This window comes from Cataglyphis hispanica, chromosome 10 (assembly GCF_021464435.1).
Source record: "Cataglyphis hispanica isolate Lineage 1 chromosome 10, ULB_Chis1_1.0, whole genome shotgun sequence".
In the NCBI taxonomy this organism is placed as follows: Eukaryota; Metazoa; Arthropoda; class Insecta; order Hymenoptera; family Formicidae; genus Cataglyphis; species Cataglyphis hispanica.
The window spans coordinates 6,178,799-6,198,503 of record NC_065963.1 but is presented as its reverse complement, the minus strand read 5'-3'; the positions used below and the strand labels follow the sequence as shown (position 1 = coordinate 6,198,503).

The 19,705-nt window shown below is 35.2% G+C and overlaps 2 protein-coding genes across 20 annotated transcripts in view; one reads left to right on the top strand and one right to left on the bottom strand.

Annotated features, from left to right (window-relative positions):
- Positions 1-19,705, top strand: part of LOC126852195 (polypyrimidine tract-binding protein 1) — a 351,818-nt gene that overhangs the window by 48,180 nt on the left and 283,933 nt on the right. The window lies entirely within an intron of this gene.
- Positions 1,843-6,786, bottom strand: LOC126852197 (esterase FE4-like). The gene is made up of 10 exons (XM_050596733.1): positions 6,475-6,786; positions 5,372-5,506; positions 4,984-5,140; positions 4,328-4,833; positions 4,086-4,254; positions 3,576-3,751; positions 3,364-3,511; positions 2,917-3,058; positions 2,406-2,616; positions 1,843-2,028 (listed from the first exon to the last, which is right to left on the bottom strand). Exons 1-10 carry the CDS (start codon positions 6,670-6,672, stop codon positions 1,903-1,905), a joined length of 1,968 nt encoding a protein of 655 aa, XP_050452690.1. The 5' UTR covers positions 6,673-6,786; the 3' UTR covers positions 1,843-1,902.

Here is a 19,705-nt window from a genome sequence, read left to right as displayed (position 1 = left end):
AAAAGTTGACATATAAGTGTAACAACATTATCTTTGTTATTTCAATTGGCACGTTCACATATAGTTTAAAACAATATAAGACATGATCGCTTAGTAATTCTCTTTGTCGTGCTATTCATTAATTCTGCGCTTCGAGGATCGAAACGAAATGTCTTACCGACTCAATCGAGTTAATCGATTCGAAATTGAATAATGAAAAAAATAAAAAATGCCCTCAGTTGTCAAATTAAAAAATAATAAATATAAAGTTAATTTTTTTGTTTTTTAACGGTGTTTTAATATTTTATTACATGTCATAATATAATAACTTATAATGCACCAAATTACGGTATCGACGCGATGTACGAAATATATTAATTAGCTGCTTGCGTGATTTCGACTATTTTTTTAATTAGTTTTTCATTTTTGCATTGACGGTCGAGAACGCAGATTTGTCTCTGCTTCTGGAACGCGGGATATATGTATATAAGAGACGGCAGCAAATATTTGCGCGAACATTGATGAAACTATATGGCATTTGAGGAAGGCGGTTAGAGAGAAAGAGAAAACACGAGACGTCGTTTCTGCAATAACAAAATAATATAAGAACAATGTTGTTCGGTAAAATTTGATATAACATTGTCGGTCGCCTATTCTTTGAAGATATATTTGATTACGAAGAATATTTTTTCTTCACGATATCTCATTGTGCTTCAAGCTTTTATGAACTCGAAAATATGATTCTGTAGGATAATAATTCTTGCAAGGAGAAGATTATCCAACAAATTTATTAATATTATTATTTTACATGTGAATATTTTTTCTGTGAAGTACTATATTCATAAATTAATCTGCGTGTGCATGTATTAAAAATATATAATTTTTAAAATCTATTTTTTATTAAAAAGTTACGCAATCGCGAATGCTGTTACAGTTCTTGTACAGTACTTACCTTATTCCATCGTGGCGAGATTCGCGAAAAAGCTCTACAATAATCCACGCGGAGTCTCAGATCTCACGGATTTAACATGGCTGTTAGCACTTTTCATCCTTAGGAGAGACACGACGATATGGTCTCGTCGGTGATACACTCGGAAGGTGCGGTGTTTGTCTTCGTTTCATCGTCGTTGCGTAATCATTGCTCTTGAGGACGGGATCTCACTCGCTCTTCTACGCAGAAAGCGGGTTTTTCCTTCTCTCTTTCTCTCTCTCTCTCTCTCTCTCTCTCTCTCTCTCTCTTTTCCCCGATATATCCGGAAACGGATGGAAAACGGAAAGAAGACAAACAGCGGTTGCCTAGGACGAATGATTAATTTCCCCGAGTGCGCATTCTTCGCGCGCCCATAGGCGCTTTCACCGGCAAAACCGGGAGCTGCATATTTTATATACGCGTTAACTCGTCGCGTGGCGAACTTAATTTTCAAGCGAATTTCATTACGCCTTTATCAGGCTTCCTTTAATGCGTCGGTCACGGCGCCAAGGAGATTTTTTCATAACGTTAATTTCGGCTATAATTGCGGAGAGAAGAGCGAATGACTCCTCTCAAAGCTCTCGAGGACGGTTTACTAAAATCATGATTAGCGCCTACGCTTAGATGCCGAGCATCAAAATAAAGCGCGGTAAAAATAAAGCGAGAACGATATATTTCGATATATTCAAAGAGAATTTTCGTATACACATATATATATATATATGAATATACATATATTTAAATATATAACGTCGTTTAATCATTTAATTTCTATTTTCGTCTACGAAGAGTCAAACTTAGAACGGAGTGAATAGAAAAATTTTGAAAACTTTACGATTCAGATCGGTAAACATAAGTTTGTTCCATCTCGAATGTTCATTTGCAGAGTTAAATTCAGTACTCACTTTTCCTTCCCCCGAGTTTTGGGAACTTTATCGGCGATGTTAACACGCTCACGCTCTCATGCCGTGACTGAGATAGGCTTTAGATAGTAAACGAAACAGCTTCGCATCGTATTTATTATTATCGTTACTTTTTATTGGTGCAAGTAAACTAGCTTTCATGAAAAGTACACCAAGCTGCAAATATGTCTTGAGCTACAAGAGGCGAACGAACTCGTATCCTATATCCATATATGCATATTTACTTTATCTTTGTAAATATTTTTCACTACTTTTAAAATACATTTTAACATTTCAATATATTTATATGTGTGAGCCAAACTATTTTATGTAATTAACGCATAAAATATTATATTTTTTTATTATTAGTTTATTCGCGCATTTTTTTCTTTACACTTTTATATAGAATTGGAGAAATCTTTCAAGTGCACGATTCCTGACGAGAAGTGATTGTTAGTTTCGGCGCGTTTTTACCATGCAGTTTATCTTCAATCGCAGATCGAATAATTTTAATATACATACATCAAAGCGATAATTAATAATACAAGACTAACTTGAGTGTTATCCGAATAATTGTCACTGATCACGTTGCATTCCATCAGTCCTGTCGATACGTTGATTAACAACTCGTCCCAGAACTTCATTCTGTCGCACAGGAAATCAGTTTGTACCACAATATCCGGCGACTTGCCAATCCCGAATCTCATAAACTGATGAGTATTGCGGTAATCGGGCCACGCAGGGATCATCCATGCTCTCGGTATCCTATAAATATGTAATAAACTTTACGATCGGCAAGATCACCCGGCTATCACCAGCGAGGATCGGAATTTCCTAGCGATTCGAGGCTCCTATCGGTTTTGAAACGCATCATATGCGGACGATTACGCGTTGCGACGTCATTGCAATCAAGATATAACACGCTCCAGAAATTATAATTGTCGGGATAATTGTTTGATTTTCTGAGTTTACACAGAATTTGCATTACATAGAATTTCGTGATATCACGTAAACTTATATTAATGAAGTATTAATGAATCTCGTGATACTTTTAATTATATTTACCCTTCTCTCATGAAATTTGCCAACATCTCTGTCATGGTATTGATAACTATAAAATCGGTATCCGTATTGTTTAGCATCATATTTTGATATTTATTATTCAATATGGGGAATAAGTAATTTAAATCATCGTTGTGACAAACACCTGGAAATAGATTATCTATTTAAATATATCTACATATGTTTTAGAATTATTAAATTTTTATCTGGAAAAAGAATGGACATATAATTAAAGATGATAAAAAATAATTTTTTAAATATTTTTTGTGGATATTATTGTTTATTTTTTAAATTCCCTAAAGATTATCTACGAACGAAAAAAATAGAAGAAAACTACTGTCCTTTAATTATATATTCATTTTGCGTAAACATAAAAAATTAGTTAAAATTTTATCTCCTCTAAATCTAATTCTCTGTTACGGGAAAAAATCGTTACATTTGATAACGTACCATAATTAATCGTGGTGCCCGAAGCGAAAGTATGCGAAAATGTGCCTTTGTATGCGAAAAGAGAAAAGTAAATGCTGGAATTTCCTACTGCTGATTGATATTGTATAGTTTTGAGTATTGGCCATTTTATGCTGCTGTCATTTATTACCTGTAAAAATATCTCGCCGTCACAGATGTCAACAGCAGAATTTGATCCGCCCTATGAGACTTACTTCCGTGATGTTGCCTTTAAGACCCAATGACACATTGCCATTGAAATAAAAATCTTGTAGCGCGGTGGTGAAAATACTAGTATTGGAAATCCAATCGCGATTTTCCAAAAAGTAGAATATGTATTCTTCGAAATTTTCAATCATTTCTTTCTCCACGCTGGGATCTAAGAAGAAATCTGAAACGGATGCATGAACATGAATATTCTTTGCTTTTTGTTCTCATATTGAACTTTACACAATCACCATTATTAATTTATTAAAGATAATTTCATTATTATGAAAAGAACTCGAGTGTCATACAGCTAGCACTTTAAACATAAGACGGCAGTTTCAACTTTATAAAGATATAAAGTTAATTAATGTAATAATATAACTATGAATCTCGTATAGCTGCCGCGTATTTCTTTCGCTCGGGTGCAAATTATCCGACGCCGTTAATTAATTTAATTTGCGCGACAACTTTAATTAATTAAATATTATTATTACGACAAAAGTAATAACGGAAATTACCGAGTGTCTTCACCAACCCTTCGTCTTCCACGATTTCTATTATTGCCGGCATATCGCGAAACAAACCATTCTTTATTATTTTCCACGGATTCATCGTCAGAATAGCGTCCTCCGAATCATCTTCCAATGTAGGAGCAAAGCTACACATTGGATTATTCCTCCAAACATTCTAATACAAAATAATGCATATCATCAGTCTCATAGAATATAATAATATTTTTAATATTACTAACAATGCTTACAAAGTGCTTTGACATTTTCACTAATTGCCTCGCATCGATCGTTTTCATGCATTTTACCATTTCTTCGTCGCCTTTTACGCATCCTTCATTATAATCATTATAATCTTTATAAAAAACGTTGGCATCTCTCCTTCCTCCATTTTCCTTCTCGCAATTAACGGCGATTGTCTCGTTTGATGCGATTATGTCGTCGTCTTTTTTCGGCTGGCAGCCAACTAGCCTTGCCAATTTCAAACAAGTTTGTCGATAATTTTTTTTGGAATGATAAGCCCACGGAGTTAAAGCGCTACCGCCAAATAAAATGTACTTGTGAAAGAGTCTTTCTGTTTTGTTCGAGAGAGCGAGTAGATGAGCCGATGCAGCACCGGCACTCGCTCCTATAAGAGTTACTGATTCGGGATTTCCGTTGAAGCTATGAATATTCTCGTGTATCCATTCGAGGGCCATCTTCATATCCTTGAGACCATAATTACCTGGCGCGACTTGGTTTGTTGTACTAAAAAAACCTACATAATGAATTGAACTCCGAGTTATTTCTATGTATTATATTATGAAATTTAGTTTGTTTGATTATCGTTTTAAATAAAAAAAAAAAAAAAGAAATGCTTAAAGGGAGCAATTATATTAATGCAGTTATTTTATGATTTTTTATTTACCAAAAATATTAAGCCGGTAATTTAACGTGACGAGAATTATATTCTGATCCATCAAATAATCCGGCGCCAACAGTTTACTGTCACTGCTGCCACTAGCATATGCACCGCTGTGCAAGAAAACTAAAACTGGTAATTTCATGAATTGAATGCCTGGAATCTATAAAAATTTTTGATAAAATTTCTGTGGAGCGATGAGAATTTATATATAAACAAGATCAAATATTTAATAGGCATCAAGAACCAAGCATTTATCACGAATCCACTGAATGTTATAATAATAGTATTTTTAATTATTATTACAGTACTTTCCGATTATTACAATTAAAATATTTCCACAAGCATTCATATAGAATACTCTGTAGAATACTCTGTATAACGCGTTACGTACATAGGGAATGAAGATATTTAAATAAAGGCAGTCCTCACTCCCAAGAATTTCAGAATCACTTATTTGAAGGCACATGTTTCCATCAGCTGTAGCATCGCGAATTGACTCCCATTTATTATTCCACTGTTGTGGGCTCTAAAAAGAGGATTATTCAATTAATTTTAATTAATAATTTTTTAAATAGTTGAGAAATATATATGTATATATACCGTGGGCCATTTCATATATAATGTACATTGTGGTAACGCGAATTTTTGGACAGTGTTAGTAGTGAAAAACTAAGAAGCGATACGTAGCTTTAAAAACTTTCATAGTATCATTGCAAATTGACGAGTGTTAAAAATAGCTTTTGCCTCAGATACTATGACGCATTAACATCAACTATCGTACATCGGGCTGAAATTTTTTTTTCTGCAAATTGTTCATCAAAATATGGAATATTATCTGATACCATGAACTTCGCGCAAAGCACTGAAAATGTTTGTTGCATTTTTGGCCACATAAAATTTCAATCTTGATGTACAATCGTTGATCTTCGTTGAGCGTCACAATATCTAAAACGTCTGCAGAGACCATTTCTAATATTCGTCAATTCACAATACGTCCTATAGAAGTTTTTTGAATTGCTTCAAGTTTTTCATTACAACTTTAAAAATTTCAGATTGTACTAGTCCACGGTGTTACCACAATGTGCATTACTTATAGAATGGCCGTCATATATATCATCAAAATATTTTTCTAAATATTTTATTTGAATAATATATTATTTAAATGGTTATATTTTGAATTTTTTTGTAAATTTTTTCGAATAATATGTTTACATATATATAAAAATATGTCTTATATATTTTATTATTCGATACAGTACAGGGCGAATCAATAAAAATTAGCTGTCTTTATTATTATTCGTTCTAATTTATTTCTGTCTTTATTATTATTCGTTATAATTTATTATTTTATTATTAGAAAATAAAATATATTATGATAGAAGTGCAATATGAGTGCGCTGTTCTGATATATCGATATCATATATCAATATCACACTCGACTTTGGGTGCGAGTAGGTAGAAGAAAAAGAATACTTTTAAATGCAAATTACGCACCTTGAATCTCAAATCGCCAATTGGTGGTAATGCGTATGGTATCCCGAGAAAATTCGCAACTCGTCTGTTTTGCAGACTTTTACTCCATTTACCTCGGAGCTTGCCCCATTTCGTATAGACCATAGGTTCGATCCCATCGTGCAAACCGTCAATAAGGATAAAATAGAGAGTAAGAACGCGCATGTATCTCCAAATCATTTTGTCCAGGTAACAGCCACTATCTATCGATGCAAAATACTAACGTTCTTCTGTGCAAATGAATATTTGCACGTGATTGCACAAGTCATGCGCGAATAACAAACACAGACTGATTCAAAGTTTTCTTATATCTATAATGAGACCTGAATTATAAATTCATATTATATATATATATAAGATCTCAAAAATTATTATGAGATCTGAATTATAAATGTTATCACACACTTATGATTGTAAGTTATAAATACATCTATACAGAGTCTATAAAGTGTGTCCCCACTCACTATATCTACTATACATATACAATCATATTCCAATTTTGTTAAAATATTTGTGTAATCTTTCTCTAGCATTCTCTTTCCTTATTTTTGTCCCATTCTTCAATCTAGTTTTGACGTTTAAAATTAAAAACGTGTTGTTGGTGTATATTAATATTAATAGGTTACGTACAAATCGTGCTAACATCAAATATAGATTTTAGTTTAGAGAGAGTAAATCTCATTTAAATTGCATATATGTTTGGATAAGATATTTAATAATATTTAATAGTACGCCAAGTTTTAATAAATTCTTAAAGAAACTCTTTCGCTGAGATATTACCTTAAAGAAACTATGTAGAAAGTATGATAGTATTTTTATGAGTAAATTGCTATAGAAAATATATGAAGATTGTCTAATTGTCTATCTATTGAAAATATAAAAATCATTACTAGATTGTTTATAAAATAAATAAAATTGATTTATAACAAAATCTTCATATCAGAAGAGCGCACTCATATTGCACTTTTATCATAATATATTTTATTTTCTAATAATAAAATAATAAATTATAACGAATAATAATAAAAAGACAGAAATAAATTATAACCAATAATAATAAAAACAGCTAATTTTTATTGATTTGCTCTGCTGCAATCACTAATTGTACATAATGTTGTAATATTTAAAATTTCAACCATGACATATCTACGTATTCCTATCGCGCATTATATGCATTGCTAATATAGCGATTCTTATGCATTACGATATATTTTGTTTTTGTAGAAAATGAATAATGTTCTGAATGTACAATAGTAGCTAAAAATTGTCAAAATTGAAAAGAAAACGTTTCTTACGTTTATACTGTTTGAAAAATTAAAAAAATAAATTCGGGATATGAAAAAAATTTAAGTATCACAAAATAATATGGATTTTGACGTATTCGTAAAAGAAAATAGTTGTAATTAATATTTTTCTTAATTTATGACAAAAACTTTTGATCGTGAATATCCTCTCTGAAATCAACTGCAAAAAAACAATGAAAAACGAGTAATTTGCAGACATGTTTTCTTTTCAATTTTGACAATTTTTTGCTACTATTGTACATCCAGAACATTATTCATTTTCTACAAAAACTAAATATGTAAGATGCATAAGAATCGCTATATTAGCAATGCCTATAATGCGCGATAAGGAATACGTAAGTATGTCAATTGGACGTGGTTTGAATTTTAAATATTATAACATAAGAGAAAACCAAACAGATAATATTTTTCTACAATTTTCTTCTATAATTTTTAGTGAATAACGTTTAAACGAATTAGTGGATCTAAATCAAGTTTTGCACAAATATTTATTAGAATTTATATTATATGTGAAAATTTTTATTTTATTGGTAACATTTTTTCTCTGTCAAATTTGTCAATAAGTTCTACAATAGGCGATTTTTCAAAAGAATCAATAGTAACTTTAACTTTAAATAACTTCCAAACCATTAAGAGAATTGTACCTAGTTTTTGCACAAATATTTAGAAGAAATAGTAGAACAATCTATGAAATTTTAATGCTTTTGTTAGTATTTCGATATATGTCTCATACATCCTTAAAAATTTTAGAGTTTTAAAGAATTTATCAAAGAGTATATGTGTTTTTGAAGCTAGTGTCTCTCATTATGTGAAAACTCGTAAATAATTGAGAGGTCTGGCTTTAATTCTATCATTTTTTAAATAATTTAAACTAATATTTCTAGCCGTTAAGAAAATGCCTGCGGGCAAACTAAAATGGAAAATTTTTTAGACAATTTATATTGCTTAAGAAAACCTGCTTATGTACTTTCAAAAAAGTGCTAACACGTCTAATGAAAAGCATTGAATAATTTTTTAAACAATTTGCATTGTGTCGAAAAGAACATATATACGCGAGTCACAGATTGTGTTGAATCGCGCAATAAATTTGCATAATGATTTCCTGATTTAGGGATTTACAACATTAGAGACTTAATACCACATTAAAGGCTTAACCGTCGCATCAGTTATTCAACTAATTCAATCTGCTAATTTATTGACTTAATTCACCGTTATCGAGCTCGTATCAAACTGTACGTGTGCATAAGATCGCGAAGCGTTAGTGTCTGAAGAAGCTAACTGATAAGTGTTTACTTAAGTCGTTAAAGAGTTGCAGGACTTATGCGAAATTATCAAATGCCCAACAATTGCCGATTTGGCTTCCGCCCTCGCAAAGAGATTACGTGTCCCCATCGTGATCGAAATATATATAAAAAGCAACTGAAAAGTATACGTAATCCAGCTATTCTTTTACGAGTTTATTCCTTGGAAAGTTAGGATGCGACCTGTCTCTCTCCTGTATGAAGTGATTGAATATATTGCACTCACGCACCGCTGTCTTTATATCATTTATTCACTAGGAGGATCTCTATCAACCGTGACGTATTATTAAGCGCGGGGGTAATGCGGCTTTCGGCGGAGCTTAGCTACATACTGCGCATTATTATAGATGAGCAACTTAACCCCGGTTACTCGTAACCATTCCATTATTCAACGCGTTGCATTTTAGCTCTCTCCGCAACGGCGCTACTTCGTAACGTCAACAATCGCGCAGGCTTACTTGAACTGGGAACGCAAAATAATAACTATAACTATATATATATTGTAATAACTATGTACTATATTCATTTTCTATATATTGCGTACATATTTTGTACATTAACTATGCACATATTTTTGCATTAATTGCAATTGCAAAATGAAATAGTAATCTTTCAAAAATCTTAACGTATATAAATTGTATATGAAATCGTAAAATCTTAAATTTTTTAATCTTATCTTGATCAGTTTTTTCTAGACATTTTTCTCTATTCGAGAGTCAAGAAATGCTTGGAAATAAAGAAAATTAATTTTAAAAAAAGATGGGAAAATTAAATTTTTTTCGCAAATTTTTGTTTCTTATAAATTTTTAAGAAAGTATAAGTTGGATCATTATTTTCTCCAATTTGTTCAACTTTAAAATTAACAAGCACATATATATTTTCTTACGCTTCTGTCATTAAAAATTGCATCGCCGTTTTTTTTTTCTCAAAACTCCGCAGCACTTGAGGAGTGATCGTTCTTTATTTAACTCAAGTCGAGCGACCGTCTAAATCTCACTGCATCCCGTGGGTTTTCTTCTCGTTCTGGTGTTGGTCGACCGTCGCCGCCGCTGCCGCCGCGGCGGAGGATCCGCTTCCGCTAGTGCGCGCGGTGGAAGTCCTAACAATTTCCTGACAAGGGCTTTCCCCTGGGAGGTTCCGGTCCGTTTCCGCGCGGAATCTCTACAGCCACCTTGGCTCGCTACGCGTCGTTTGCCGAACCGTTTATCTCCTCGTCATTAGTTATGCCGCGTTACTTGGTCGCAACCCTTTGCTCTTTCCTCAAGTTTTGTTTCTTCTTCCTCGGTCTGACTTTGCATCTAATACGGAGCGCGATAGTAATTATACACCGGAGTGTCGATTACATGAAGCGCGGATTATGAGGAACGGCATTTGAATAATCGATTTTCTTAGACAATCAAACGATTACATTTCAGCGATCATTTGTAGCATTCATTTATCTATGCACTATCTATGAAATCTATCTATGCACAAAAATGGTGCACGGAAAGATATTATATTGACTTTGAATAAACCAAAATTAATTATCGGAAAAATGATAAAGAAATTGGAGAATATAATTTGATATTTATTCGAGTAATTAGAGTTTCGCTTTTCGCGTTAATGGCTGGTTTCGAGTAACGCGAAAAGCCGAATCAAGTAAAATGTCAATATGATTTAATATCAACGCTCTACGCCTACTCACGCACGTGGCGAAGCGCGTCGCGTTTGATTAAAGGCGAATGGTGTGTCGGGATTATATATTCATCTATTTGATGCAGTTATGCATCATGTTGGAGTAAGAACTATCCGGAAATAGCGCAGTTTGTAGGAGCTGTAGTTGTGTGTGTGTTATACTTGATGATGTCGCCAAGGTTCGTCGGTTTTTCCAGGTTGGCAATTATACACGTCCGTAATTATACACGTCCCGTATTGAATTTATGCTTGTTACTAATATCATGGGATGTACGCATGTCGATATAATTTCCTCTTTGTACATATGTATATAATTACAATATAATTCTTTGTTAAAAGTAATCATAATCCCGTTTAATGTCACGCGATTAAAAAGCTAAATATTTTCATTTCATTGTCATTCCCATTATTTACTTCCGCTCAAACGGTTCTATGTGAGCGCTGGAAGCTTTTTGTCAGCGCCGCGATTATTAAATAAAGCGAGATATGAATAACTTTGATCATAAATGCAATAATGAAAAACAATAATGAGATATGAACCGAGTATTTTTTTTCCGCGCATCACTCGTGCTTCGAGAGAGAGAGAGAGAGAGAGAGAGAGAGAGGCGAGACAATGGAAAAAGCGTGATTTTTACTGCGAACCGCGAGCGATAAATCTCGAGGGAATCCAGTGATGACACATTTGCGCAACGAGAAACGTGATTTCCAAGCACGAGTTGGTCTCAAATTTCTTTTTTTTTTTTCTCGCGGAACAATGTCGTCGATTGTGTCGAGCGTTCGAGTCGCACTGCCATCGACATTCGTTCGTTTTACGCGACATATCGCGTACAATTACATCGGTAATGCCGTATTTAATGTAAACGTCATTGTATTTGCATACGTACAGATGACACATACGCACGATCGCGCGAGGAAATAACGCCCAACGGTACGAAATTACATCGTGATGTTATCGCAAGGATAAGCGCAGAATGTGCGCTAAATGTCGCGAAACAATTAATGAATTAATCGACGCGAATGGTTTGCCACCGTGAAATTATTAATTGCGATGTTATTTATAGCGGCACGCACGCTAGATTTTCGCTATGGCCGGTGTAATGCGCCGTCTGTGTTTGCACGACGACAGAGCATTATTATGCACTCCAACTGGATATATATATATATATATATATATATATATATATATATATATCTTGTTATTTCTTTTACTGTCGCGGTTTTATATACCGTTATATATTCTTGTTTAATGCCGTCGTTGAAAAGTGCACGTTTCTGTAAAGGAATTACGAACAAAGGGAAAATGAGAGCGCTCGGTCAAATGAGAGCCGTACGTCTTGTTTTTCTTCCTTTTATTCCTCTCTAAAAGGAAATTCGGTTCGGAGCTGGCGTACAAATGTCCAGAGATAAATACGAGACTATGATAAATACAGTAATTTTTATCTCGACATTTTGGCGATTCCGCGAGTTAAAAGGGTCAAGAATGTTTCGCAATTTAAAGTTTCCTGTGTGTAATTTTAACTTTACGACTATATTGATGTGACTTTAAGTTTTTATCTTTTGTCGAATATATATATATATCGTATAATTTTACGTATATAATTTTTTTCTCCGATTGAATAGCAAAAATTATTTTTTTATATTGAAATTTCTTTAATTTTGATTTTTTTATCTTATAATTTGAGTTTGTTACGATTCTATCAATAGCTTGCTATGAAATATACATTAGAGAGATCTTTTTATATTTTTTATATTTTTATATTTTATATTTTTATATTTTTAATATAATAATCGCCTTTGTGTCGCGCGTGTGCGCGTTGCGAAAGAAATTTTGATGCTTTTGAAAAGGTCATGTAAGATGTTTCAAGAGCCAAGAGTATCTTATTCTCATGGGGTTACTTTTGTCAAACGCCATAACCGCTTCCCATGGTTGCTCTTCCTCATTCCCTGTCGGACGCATTAGAGCGTTCGAGGGCAAAATATCAGAGGCGCAAGGGTGAATAATACATGGAGACTCCGTCGAAGAAGGATAACTTCCACAGTTTCTATTCGTGACACAATAAACTAAGAGAGAGAGAGAGAGAGAGAGAGAGAGTTTGGAACTATTTCAAATATATCCGAAGTATGATACTTTAGGGAATTCAAAATTTTTTTGACAACTGTTAAAAATCTGTTTTTCCACACAAGATGTGAAGAAAAACATAATTTTATCGCGATATAAATTTTATTATTTCTGAGATAATATACTATATATTGTGTCACGATTATAAGATATATAAGATTTGAAAGAGACGTGAAGCATAAAAAGTGCTGCTGTTATCGTTGATGTAATGTCGGTGTTGCCGTCAACCAAGGTGATGCCGAAGAAACGTTAACCGCGATTATCCTTTAGGGACGTGAAAAAAGTGTCGTTGAATGAGAAAAGCAAGGTCCTTTCGGCGTCGTCTTTCCCGTCACGCTCTCGGAATTCCCTCTAATTCGGCGAGTCTACTCGAGAAAGCTGAGAGGCGGCACTTCGTCGCGCGAAAGTGAAATATGCACGTTAGACGTTAGCCACCAGCTTTCGGCTTGTATGTCGCAAGCCGAATGCATAGACATTGCGTACGCGAGAAAGCACTGGCGGCCCGGTGATGCATTACCTTGGGAGATTAATGCATCGCGCCGCACGGTTTGTTAGGGTGAATAACGACCGGTTGCAATAATGATATCGCCATTAACCTGTCCGCGAAAATCTCGTGATTCCTCGAGCAGAGCGCGTGCACCGCGAAAGCGATCCAATCGCGTTTCGGAGAAGATAACTAATAGAGATGACTAATTCGAGATATCGATATCATTGAGACATATTTTTCTTTTCTCGGAATATCGTCTCCTATGAGTCTCGGGAGAGATGGTTAGTTTTATTTGTTTTGACGTTTGGGTCAATGGAAATCTCGACTCTCGAGAAACTCTCTCGAAAGTGTTTTGCGAGGAAAAATAATTCGGAAGGAAAAACGGAGCACAATCTTGGTATTGTAATATATTACCTGACATAATGCTGAACAATTTCTCTTGTTGCACGTAGCGCGCGAGCTCGATGAGAATTAATTTCAAAGGTCAAAAGTACACGTCAGTCTATTCGCGCAATGAGCGTCGAGCATAGAAACAGCATGATTTATTTAACTCGTGTTCCGGTCTAATGCCGTGTTACCGTTTTAGATAAGCGATTCTTTTCTGCACTCATATCCGCGTACCTGTAGACAGTAAATTTCTTTGATGTATAACAATAGGTCTTTTATTTGAAAAGCAGGTTATAAAGTTTAATTTTATTTATTAATAATAAAGATATTTATTAAAAATTTTTTAATTCAGAAATAATAATAACTTATTTATTGCTAATCATCTTTTGCTGCGACGCATACATTTATCAGGGATCGAGGGTCGCGTGAATCTATCTGGAGTAAAGATGATAAGGCATCGCAAAAGGAGTTGTTACTCGGCGCGAATCTGCTCGCTACTTTTAACGCTTATTAAAGAGTTATTATCATTTTTTTATGTTTGCGATTTTCGTTTACTACTTTAACGCGACCGAGAACACTCGCATCTCTGTCTTGTAACACGCCGTTCATAATAACGCTGTTGATTGCAACCCACCGGCATGAAAATTATAATACAGCTGACGTAAAATGTATGTGTGTGTGTGAGAGAGAGAGAGAAAACTGATGCGATTACTCCGGCGCCTTAATGACACTTAATGTACTCTCGCAGCGATTTCTCGCGCGCGGACGCGATGAAGAAGCGAGGGAGAGAGAGAGAGAGAGAAGCTCTACATTGCGCGTGCCACACGGGGGTTGCTTCATTTGCTCCACGATTTCTCCCGGCCATCGCTCGACCACCGGGGTGCAGTAACGCGCTAATGAAGTATTTACCATTCTATTACTACGTACCGCGAGAAGCCGCTTCTCGCTGCCTTTATCGCCATCTCCCCTCGTTCTCGTCTGCCTTTGAAGGTGAATCGCCCCTTACGGGCGAGAAGCGACTTTCGAATCACCGCATTATGGATTATACAAATTATTAGCAAGCACGTTGAGTTGATCTGAATTTAAATCAAGTTTCTTGGATATTATACGCTTGGAATCTTAAGTATATAATAGTGAGTACATTTCGAATGCAGACATTGAAGGTAATTACTTATACATACTTTTATTGAAATGAGAATTTATTTGCAGACTCATTTTTCCGCGACAGGGAAATGATAAAGATATAAATATATAGGAAATATTTATCTGAAATGTTTGATTGTTAAAATTAAAATTATTAATTAAAATAATAGTTTTAAAGAAAATATAAGAGGAAGAGGGCAATTATTATTTACGATAATAAACTTGCTTTTATTATGCATTTCTTGTTTTTCGCGTATGTAAATATATTATTTCTCCATTATCGACACAACATACAGAAATTATCTTTACAATTTCTTTCCAACATTCCAAATCGCTTGCTGAATACATAAAAGACATACCGCTAGGGGAGCTAATGAAATTTCGCGTTAGTTGCTTCGAAGTTACTCCGCGCCGGACTGTCTGCTTAAAACTGCTCGGAATTCCTTAACTATCGGCCGGAATTTCAAAGTTATACAAATGATTTCGTGTCTTCTCTTCGAGCAGCAAACGCGCGGCGATATTACGTCACTCACAGCGCGGCTAATAAATATTTGATATCGAAGTTTGATATCAGTTGCGTGTACTCTCGCGCGATAAGAATAAATATTTTTCTTAAAGTGTACACGCACGTATGAATCTCTCGATATGTACGCGCGTCTCTGTCACGAGATTCGTGTACGGGAATGCTTTTCTTGTTGCACGCAAAGACCGACTCTCCACTCATCTCTCAGACATCGACGTGTATCGGTAAAGGCGAAAAAAAAAATCATATTTCCCCGATGCACTTTTCATCAGTTTTCATCGGGTATTGGCGGACAGTCGACGGATAATATCGGCGCAGACGGAGGCTGGGCAAGTTTAATCTACACAATCCGCCGGGCGTGCATTATCGGGAGCGTCCGCGAAATTCAGGAGCGGCGAGAACTCCGCTTTGCGGCGAAACGGCCCATTCGAACGCCGATCTCGCATATTATTAGGCGAAGTATCGACAGTTACGTCGATACGCCACGTAAGATCCGGCGGAAAGCCCGCGCGCGATTGGTCACTCTTCGAGGCAAGTTATGACGTCGCGATCGCAAGTTTACAATTGTACACGCGCGAGTCATGTTAGAAGAAAGAAAAAAAAAAAACTGAGAAAAAATCGCCAAAGATTTTTTTTTTTTATTTAATTAATGAGATATTTAAATTTAAAATTTAAAAAACTTGAATATATGGGCAAAACCGGTTATTTTGACTTCTCGAAAAAATCTTGTCAACCTTGATAACAAAATATTTTTTCGTCAGCATCTCCTCACTTCCTCATAGTTTAAAGTTTACTAAAGACTATTAATGGTGAACAAATTTCTTTTTATTCTCTCATTTTTTGTAGGAAGAAAAATCCGAAAAAGTACCCGAACTCTACTCTACTTTCCCCTATATATTTTGAGTTATAACTCTTATGCAGCGAACCGTCGATATATCGACGCATGCATGCATGTCTCGCGGCGCGTCAATCGAAGCTCAATTTTTTGCACGCTGCGAGATCCGGCGTTTAGCGACGGTCCATCAGAAATGGACGGATTCGAACCGGCGAGGCTTTATTCCATCTTCGTCGACTGACGCGCGCGCGACGGATGCACCGCGTCAATTCGACGATATCGCGCGTAAAAGCGCGCTGGTATCCGGTGGCGCGAAAGCAAAACATGCACGAGCACGCCTTGGGCTATAACGCGCTTTTCAATGCTGCGCTTTTGTAAACTATAAATAAATTCGCGGTGGCAATTTTTTCTTCGCGTTTTTTTTTTTTTAAATTTAAATATCAGCAGAAACAGTGAGACGTGGAGCGAAATGAAAGAGTTGTATAATTCTGCTTAGATAGACGATGAGAAAGTGAGCACACATACATACACACAATTAATTGGGTCTACTAATTCTTTTTTATTCTGCTCTCTATAATATATATACATATACAATATATTATTAGATTATATGTATATTATGTCCAATAAAAATGTTGCAAAGTTGCGTATAAACGCGCGTGTAATTCTACCGAATGATTTGAAAACCGCGGCTCAGGCGGCAGTCGATATATCCACTATTCTCTATTTACTTGTTGTGCATGTTATATATATATATGTGTGTGTGACATTATTATCTCGATCCCGAAAGAGATTGTTATAAATCGAATACGTTGGACATGGCAGCACGATAGCTATATCGGGGATAGAAAAAAAATAGCGATCGTTTAGACATAACGAGCTATGCGTGCAATCGTGACTCGAGCCTCGAGCGAAAGCTATCGTTAATGCCGAAACTCCCGAAATCTCGATAACGCGGCGCAAGATAAAAAATCGTGGCATCTCGTCGATAGTATTTTCTATCACATATATCGTTCGAACAGCGTTCGTCGCTATCGATAAGTTCAGAGGAGAAATAAATGAGCATTTTATACGCAAATAAATAAGAGAAAGAGAGAGAGAGAGAGAGACATATATCGATAAAATTTATTATTATAATTATTCGTTTAATGTAGTTTTTTTTATAGAGATGCCTCGCAAAATATTTTTTTATTTTTTTGTTACATATAAAATTATATCTAGAAATGAATAAAATAATATTTGAAATCGAAAATGAGAGTATATACACGTAAACAATTTCTCTTACCAGATTATAAATGATTAATGTTAATGATTAATTTGTTTGTAATTAAAATTCTGTTTCAAATATCTAACTGAGTTTACGAAAATAAATACATATTTTTCTCATCAAAAACTCAAGCAATCAATTGCTTTATTTTTTCTTTCTTGTATAATATAAATAATGAAATATTTTAATACATTGTACAATATTTTTTTCTGTAGATTTATATAAATTGCATTTTTTTATAATTTTAATAGTTGCATTTTAAATAAATATCTATTATATATCTATAAATGCTATTTAAATGATTTTTTTTATAATCTGCTTATGAAATGTGACTATCACTGATCACACGTGTTGCAATTTTGTTGCGTGATACTTAATGTTTCGGATCTTTTCATCAATTAATATGTTAGAGCAGACTTTAAATTTTCCATTACGGCAATGCAGTTGTAATTCTACGCAAATGATGCGGATGGGCTTTCGAGTAAATCACAGACGCATACATAATTAGAACAATTCGCAAAATGGACATTCACTGAATTTTACATTCCGCACTCGTGTAAATAGCAATGTGAGTCACGCGTCGCCTTTGTGTAACGCCATTGTTGCACGGCGGTGCGATCAAATATGCACGCCTGCATGCATGCAATCGCGTATATACAAGCGCTTACCGTGTTATCTTCTGCGGGGGGTAACGTTCGCTATCTCGCTCTCTCTCCCTTCTCGATTACGCTTCTTCTCTCGCTCCTCAAACTCCCAGAGTGATTCACTTCGCGCGAATAACTCCGAGTACCAGTCTCTTTTTTTTTTTTTTTTTCGTTTTTTCGAAAACGGAACTCGTCAACGTATTCTATGTGCGCGTGCTTTACAAAGATTCTTCACCGTTCCAAGTAAAAAATAAAGTCGCTTCCGTTACCGCTTCCATCTGCGAAACAACAAGCTCGAACGAAGATGACCTTTTGCGCGGTCAAAACTAAAACAAGAAAAAGTATATTGAAAATACATATTACGAGGCAACAAAGTGTTTTTACGAAATTGCGCTCGATTGCACAATCAAATCAAATTCTTAGCAATGAAGAAAAGGAAAAATTAATTTTATATCAATCGAAGCGTTGCGAGTTGAGAGTAAAGATTAGAACTTTTTTTTTTTATACATAACAATATCTGTCTAATAACACTTCTTTTATTGCGCAAGTTTTAATAAATTATGTAAATTTTATTGTCTTTATAATATAATATACGTCACGTCATTGCACACTCAATAAGTTATTATTATTTAATTTTTTCTATATAGATTTTCGTATTAATTTCGAACGGGGTGAGTCGAGCATGATTCGAATTTATTCTTGGCGATCCTTTTCTTTCCGATGCCATCCTGACCGATTGATCCTCTGGATCATTGTCGCGGGCGGGAGCGAATAAATTATCGCGGCGACGGTTGAGTCGCGCGAAATCCTCATGCATAATTTTCCGCCATCCTATTCGGACGAGCGTTTACACGCACGGACGTGCTCGAGAGAGAAAGGGGGAGAGAGAGAGAGAGAGAGACTGCGCACGCATGTACGATATATTTGCGTGTTGGCTGAAAACGTGCGTTGTGACCCGCGCATGCATCCGCGTGCGTCGTTCAATGCAAATTTCCCGACGCAAAACCCGGTCAGCCGCGGCCACCCTGTATGCAAACCTGGCCCCCTTCACGTCGTCCACCAACGACGGCCGTTCACCATATATAGGATGCCGTGGATGCTGCTATTGCTGTTGCTGCTGCCGCCGCCGGCAGCACGATCGATTCTTCCGTGCGATTATGCCGTCGAGAAGCGTGTTTGCACAAAGACAAAAGCAGGCCGGATGCCTAAATTTCTCGAGTATCAAGATTGAAAATTATTGAGAGAGAATTTTTGCCTCACTTTTAACTTTCAAAGTTTCAGTTCTCTTGGAAAGATTTAATTCCTCGTTGTATTAGCATTTTACTTTGACTCCGATAAATTTCATCTCGCACAGCTGATTTTAAATATTTTTAATTTCTAGAGCTTGATGTTATCTTTTGCAATGATGGGAAGACATCCTCGTTTTTTTTTCACAAATTTTAAAAACGATCTGTCTGTTTCATTGACGAAAAAATTCGAGTGTAATTACACCGGATGTTCGAAAAGTGAAACCGCGTAATCAAGCGTCG

Bases quoted from the DNA above. Each gene is read 5' to 3' on its own strand.
- LOC126852197 (XM_050596733.1), bottom strand. From the start codon at position 6,672: ATGATTTGGAGATACATGCGCGTTCTTACTCTCTATTTTATCCTTATT. The intron at 5,507-6,474 runs GTGCGTAATTTG...TCCTCTTTTTAG, and splicing joins TTGGCGATTTGAGATTCAAG to AGCCCACAACAGTGGAATAA. The intron at 2,617-2,916 runs GTAAATATAATT...ACATATTTATAG, and splicing joins GCAAATTTCATGAGAGAAGG to GATACCGAGAGCATGGATGA.